This window comes from Antechinus flavipes, chromosome 3 (assembly GCF_016432865.1).
Source record: "Antechinus flavipes isolate AdamAnt ecotype Samford, QLD, Australia chromosome 3, AdamAnt_v2, whole genome shotgun sequence".
Taxonomy (NCBI): Eukaryota; Metazoa; Chordata; class Mammalia; order Dasyuromorphia; family Dasyuridae; genus Antechinus; species Antechinus flavipes.
In genome coordinates this window covers 453196234-453203119 of record NC_067400.1, presented here as the reverse complement: position 1 = coordinate 453203119, position 6886 = coordinate 453196234, and the positions used below count along the sequence as shown (strand labels likewise).

At 34.4% G+C, this 6886-nt stretch overlaps 1 protein-coding gene across 1 annotated transcript in view; it reads right to left on the bottom strand.

The window, feature by feature from the left end:
- Window positions 1-2772: 2772 nt before the first annotated feature.
- The window catches only part of HSPH1 (heat shock protein family H (Hsp110) member 1), a 28101-nt gene continuing 23987 nt past the window's right edge, over window positions 2773-6886 (bottom strand). The window contains exons 15-18 of the mRNA XM_051986500.1: window positions 5064-5171; window positions 4845-4964; window positions 4373-4534; window positions 2773-3688 (exon numbers count right to left, since the gene is read on the bottom strand). Of these exons, the coding sequence (XP_051842460.1) occupies window positions 3485-3688; window positions 4373-4534; window positions 4845-4964; window positions 5064-5171 (594 nt within the window). The 3' untranslated portion in view covers window positions 2773-3484. The remainder of the gene's footprint in view (window positions 3689-4372; window positions 4535-4844; window positions 4965-5063; window positions 5172-6886) is intronic.

Genomic DNA, 6886 nt, shown 5'->3' with positions numbered 1-6886 from the left:
CCATTTCTGTCTCTTTTTGAGTGTTTTTTCCCCCTATTGGATTGTGAAGTCTTTGAAGGCAGAATCGGTTTTTACTAATTGCATCTCCACCATTTAGCACAGTGCTTTACAATGCATAGTAGATACTTGGAAATTGTTTACTCAACTGTATTGAATTGGATGTGGAGGTAGAGTCACCAAAATTTGGCAAATGACAGGATAAACAAGAGTGAAGAGTAATCTGGACACCAAGTTTGTGAACCTGATAAACTAATATGGTGCTAGGAGAATTTGGAGAAAAGATTGATTTTAAACCAAAGGAGTATCTAGCATCCCAACCCTAAAATACTATAATTGCAGCAAATCTATTAGAAAGCCTGATGTTCAATAAAGGAAGACATGTTACTGAAAGGTTTTTTCTATGATATATCTCTAGGATTTACTTCTGACAGAGTTCTAGTTAGAATCAAGTCCTTATATCATGAAAGCAAGTTTCATGAGCCAAAATTATAAAAAGTAAGAGCCATTCCTCCAGTTGACAAGTAGTTAAATAATAACTTCAGAAGTTTCAGAAGAAATCAAAGCTACCAGTAGTTACATGAAAAAATGCTCTAAATCACTACTGATTATTAGAGAAATGAAAATCAGAACAACTCTGAGGAACTAACTCATACTTATCAGATTGGTTAAGAACAGAAAAGAAAAATGATAAATGCTAGAAAGTGAAAAAATTGGGATTCTAATGACTGGTAGTGGAGTTGTGAAGTGATTCAATCATTTTGTAGTGCAATTTTAAACAATAATCAAAGATCTATAAAACCAGACAGACCTTTTGACCCAGCAATACCACTATTAGGTCGATGTTCAGTGATCAAAGGGAAAAAAAAATCCTACTTGTATAAAAATAGCATTTCTTTTAGTGGTGCCAAAAAACTAGAAAAGGGACATCCATTAATTCCAGAATGGCTAAACAAGTTGTAATTTACATTTGTGATGGGATACTATTGTACTTTAACAAATGATGTGCAGGACGCTTTCAGAAAAACCTGGACTTACATGAAATGATGTAAAGTGAAGTGAGCTCTGTAGATGGTGATGGTAATAAGGATAATCAACTATGAGAGACTTAGCTATTCTGATAAAGACAAAGATCCAAGACAATTCCAAAGGATACATGATGAAAAATGTTATCTGCCTGATGAACTGAGTGCACATTGAAGCATACTTAAAAAAAACAAAACTACTATTTTTCTTTTGTCCATTTTCTTTTGTGATGTAACTAATATGAAAATGTTTTGCATGACTTCATATGTGAAACTGATATCAAATTGCCTTCTCAAGTAGGGGAAAGGAGCAAAAAGGAAGAAGAGATTTTGGAACACGATCTTTTACGAATATTTGAAAAATGTACATAATTCAAAAATAAAAATATTAACGAGAAAAGCAAATTTCAACTCCACATTCCATTGCAGCCCTTACACTTCACATGATCATCCATAGCTCTAGCTAAAAGCATTCCTCATGCAATATATTTTTTGTCCCAACAAAAAGGCCATAAGCTGTCAGTCAAGTTTCTTGAGACCAAAGACAGTCGGCTTGGTATTCCCAGTACCTAACATAATATATGCTAGGTACATATGGTAAGTAGATTTGACAATCTTACACATTCTGATGTTTTCTTCCTGTGCTGCCTCTTATTTTTTCAAACTTCAACTCAAAAGATAATTGCTTAGAGAGCACAATCTTGCACCTAATCCTCTTAAAATCTGAACTGGCCCTTTTGCCTCCATTAGTCATGCCTTCATTTTATACTCATCTACTCTTTAATACCTTTCTCTTTCACTAAATTCCTTAAAGGGAAGAAAAAATTAATTTTTAACCCCTGGAATATTGTCACATCTGACTTTTTGTGACCCCATTTGGGGTTTTTTTGGGAGTGGTTTGCCATTTCCTTCTCCAGCTTATTTTACAGATAAGGAACAGAGGCAAACAGGGTTGACTTGGCCAGGGTCACTCAGCTATTAAATATCCAAGACTGGATTTGAACTCACAAAAACAAGTCTTCCTGATTCTAAAACTTGGCTGAAACACTATGTATCTTGAATACAACAGAGACTAATATGTTTGTGAAACTGAATTAGGGCAGAAGAAAACAACAGGACAATTTTAGAAGACTTGGAATAAAAAGTTAAAACCCTCAGTTACTAAGGACGATCTCATTGAGAATGGATTAGTCTCTATTGATTCAGGAATAACTGCCTCAAAAATAGAATATTTAATTTTTGGATTTGTTAGTACCTGTATTATCATTTGGTATTAAGCTTGTCTTCCTGTATTTGTTTTGGAAATTCACTGTTTTATACCTTCTATAGAAGTGTTGAATTAACAGTATGTGGAGACCCTAATGGAATAAGTGACTAATATTTCAAACAATGTAAATATGAAATTACTAACTTTCTATTACCAGAGAATATTTTAGCTTTTTTTTTTGTTTGTGTGTGGAAGGGAAGGAATGGTAGAATAGGTCATCTCTTTGAAATAAAGAAATTTATCTTTGTTTTATAAGTAATAGTAGTAACCATAAAATTAATGCACCCTCTCCTCACCAAGTTGCTTATTATACCTTTACACTCAGTATTCAGTACTTATAGATGCCATCTTGAACTAAAGAAATAGGTGCTATAACTGCTACAAATAGGAAAAAAAAGAAGAGTATTGGGATTTCAAAAAAGGTGGTCACATCTGTCTGGTGAGCTTCTAGCTGTGTTTAAAAATAACCAACAAAGCCAATGGTTTAGAAATGACACCATTATATGAACTTTATTATTAAAGCTCATTAAATGCTTCACAATATCAGTTACAACAGGATCAACATTTCCTCCATTGGTAAATCTCCACAGGACAATGTACTGTTTAGCAAGAGATAAAATTTAAGTTTTTGTTCTGCATGCTACTAATACATTTCACTATCTTTTGTTTTACCCAATGAAATTTAAATAATAACAAAGAAAAAAGTCCTACCCTATTAAGACGGTTTATTTTTGGAAAGTTCTCATGAAGTCAGATTTAACCTTATTTACACACATACACACCCACACACATGCGGAAATGGAGGGTAAAATGCAAGAAAACTACCTTGGCAGAAACAAATGCTTAAAGATTTTTAGTCACAACCCTCTTGAATGAGCAGTACATTTTTTTTTTTCAGAGAACAAAGTCAATTTTCATCCTTACTGATGCAAATGGTTAATACTGCACAGAAGCTTAGTATGAATTCACAATTCCACAGGAATCTGAAAGTTACCAAGGCAATTTTCCCTTTTAGGTTCATAATGACTACAGACTTAAGCTTTGCATTTTTTCCATATAATACACAAAAAATTTCTAAACATTCTTAAAAAAGAAAATATAAATAAGTCTCAGTATGTCTCTTAGAATTACATACTATGGCAAAAATATTTTCTTCATCATTTGTTGATAGTGACCCTGCTTAACTCCAAGTGATTTAGTCCAAATCCATATGAATAGTGCTGTTGTCACTGGGATGACAGTCTCCATTCTGATGCAGGCCTTCAGCATTCAGGTTATTTTTTACTTCAAAACCTTCATTCTTATCCATGTTGGGGCCATTCAATGTTTTTTCCTGCTTGGGAGATTCTACTTTTGGTTTTGGCTGTGTTACAACTGGTTCACAAATATGGGTTAATTCCTGAGACAAAAAAAAAAGACAATAGTAGGTAAGCTCTGCTTCATACCTCTTTGGAAAGACCTTTCTTTTCTATTTTCTAATTTCTCATTCAATGCCAATCCAATTGGCAATCAATTCAAAATGGAACTTTACATATTGAGCTCCTGAATAAATTTCAGTTTTGCAGACTATTTTTACCACATCATTTTTCTATATACTATGCAAGGAAAAGAAAGCAAGAGCTTGACTGCTTTCTTTAAGGAGAAAAGTATTACTGGTAAGAATGTAGCAAGGAATTCAAGTTTTGGAGAGCAACTGAGAACATTGAAAGGTCCTGGGTTAGAGTCAAGATTAGTAGAGATGGACCACCCTTTCTGGCTCCATGACCAGCTCTCTAAACACTGTATTCACATGACCTGTTATTATTTAAGACTCTTTATTATATTGAACACTTTCTTTTCTTTTTTTCTAGGAGATGTGATTCAGTCAATCAATAAGCATTAATTAAATGCCAGGTAGGGAGTGCTCAGGCAGAGGTGAGAAGACAAAAGGGCAAGTCCTCAGAGGCTCATTTGATAAAAGAAATCTTCTTTGAGAATGCAGTTACCTTTTAATGACCAGGGAGATCCCTCTGGGGATACATCTCACAGATGGATGTGTACTTAAGTTTTGGGGTAGAGAACGAGGCTACACAGCCACACTCACCTCTATCTTCATTTTTATTTCACTGCCACGGACAACAGGGTCCTGATCAAGGCTTCTTTTAGCCTGAGCATTCATGACATTATTCATCCACTCCATTGTTTCATTGACAGACTTTTCAACTTTCTTCATTTCTGATTCATCAATGTGGATATATTTCTCATCCTGAACAGAGTGAGCAAAATTGGTTATTCTATGTAATTAAAATGCTGAAAGTATATCTGAAATAAAGGGCACAGTTAATAAAGCACATGTAGTAAATTAAAGTATTTAAAGGAACATCAATTCCTTTCCAGTATAATTGGGTTTTGGGGCAAATTCTCAAGTGTAACTGATGGAGCAGGGGGAAGACGACCTAAACCCAAAGTACCCATTTTCTCTTTTGTTCTTAGGGGAATTTTGCTAGTTATGGAAGTTTCCCCATTGGCTCATTTGCTAATGTTGGTTTCTAAACACTAAATACAGAGGGACTCACTTTATTCCTGTAGTCGCCTGCTATTTTTGCATAGTGTTGCAGCCTCCGTCCCAATTCTTCGAACATTTTTGGTCGTTCCTCAGCTTCTTGAAACCTAATCTTAATTGGAGTGCCTAATTTCTAAGCCAAAACAAGACATGTGACAAACACTACATTTATTCCAAAACTTATCTGAATTTTGTAAAACAAAAGAATAACCCCCCTGCCCAGCTATCCTACCATTAACTGGTCCAACTTGTCAACATATGCTTGTTTGGCTTGGTCCTCTCCTTCCTCATACAGCCAGTCTTCAGTCTCTGTCAAGAGTTTCAGGAAATTTTGATGATCCTAAAAAATTAAAGTTGAGTGTTGAGTCTAGGCATTTTTAATTCTTAATTAGTATAAAGGTCTGTAAGAGTAGGTCTTGTTTTGGGAAGCTAAGCAGTACTGATCACACACACACAAAAAAAAAACAACCAAAAAAACTTTAGAAAGGAAGAGTGGGAACTAGGATGATCGATGTTCTGCTCTAGATATGTGGAATTTTTATTCAAATGAAATGAGTTAGTATAAGAAAGTGGACCATCACCAAATAATAGTAAAGTATATAGTATTTACTTGATACATGTAAATTCTTAAGAGGATTTAGAAGAATCATGATGGTGTTTCTAATTAAGAGCCTGTTAAAATCATAACCTTGGGGTTTCAATTATTTCACCTGGAAAAAATTTGAGGAATCCAAGTACTTTATAAGTAGTTCAACATTACTACACCTGGCTCAAGGGATTTTTATCACTAATTTCCTACTACAAGGCAGGTTGGAAGAAGAGACTAATTCTTCCCAATTTTTATTTGCATGTCAACAACAAAGTATTGCTTTCATTAAACCTCACAATAAGTAGCCTTATGAAGAATATAAAAAATAACGATTATACTACTTTAATACACATCAATGTTACCTATCTTTAATTTTTTATTTTCCCTTTCTGAGGCAATTGGGGTTAAGTGACTTGCTCAGGATCACACAGGCAGGAAGTGTTAAGTGTTTGAGGCCAGATTTGAACTGAGATCCTCCTAACTTCAGGGCTGGTGCTCTAGCCACTACATCAACGAGCTAACCCCACTCATCTTTAATTAAGATCCACTAAGATTCAACATCTTGGTTCTTAACCAATAAGTCTATCCACTAAGTTATATCATCAAAAGTGCATTTAAATAAACACTTTAACTGTTTATAGCCCAAGCTCATAATTTTATTAAATTTCTCTCTAATTCCTGGAGTTTCAAATGCATTACCCAGAACTGTCAGATCTTCATTATATTTCCTTTATGCTTCCAAACTCAACAGATATTAGAGCTGAAGAGGAATGTTATGTTCAACTAAAATAAAGGGAACTTTAAGTGAACTGGAATGGGTCACTCTTAGAGTAACCTAGGAATAGAGCTGAAATGTCCAGCATTAGTTCCAGGAACATTCTAAGTTCTCCCATGACCTGTTCTAGATCTAGGCTTCCAATTTAGAAAGAAACCAAATGAGTACTTGAGATAGGGTTGCTTAATAAGCATCTGTTAGATGTTTATTTGTAACTAGTTCTTCAAATATTGTTTATTTCTCAGCTTCTTGAAACCTATTCTTAATTGGAGTGCTTAATTTCTAAACCAAATGAGAGCTATGTGATAACCTTTTCATTTATGATGCAAGACTTATAGAAGTTCTGTAAAACTAAGCAATAGGCTCTATATCCAAGTGTGCTACCATATAACTGGTCTAACCCATGAACTTATCAAAGGCAGATATTTTTCTGACATCAAAATCAATCTTTTTGGAAGTAATTTGTATAGGAGATTAATTGAACCCATGGGAGCTGATGAAGAAATCCAAAAGAAAAAAAGAGCCCAGACCAGATTTGGAGGTAATGGTTACCTTAGGAGTTAAGATACAAATGATGACATAGTCAGACTGAGAAATGGCAGTCAGAAATGAGAATCATGAGAAGCTGCCTTCTGCAGTATTTCTCTTCTGAATTGAGATTGGGGAAATGAAGAAAAAAAAAAAAAAAAAA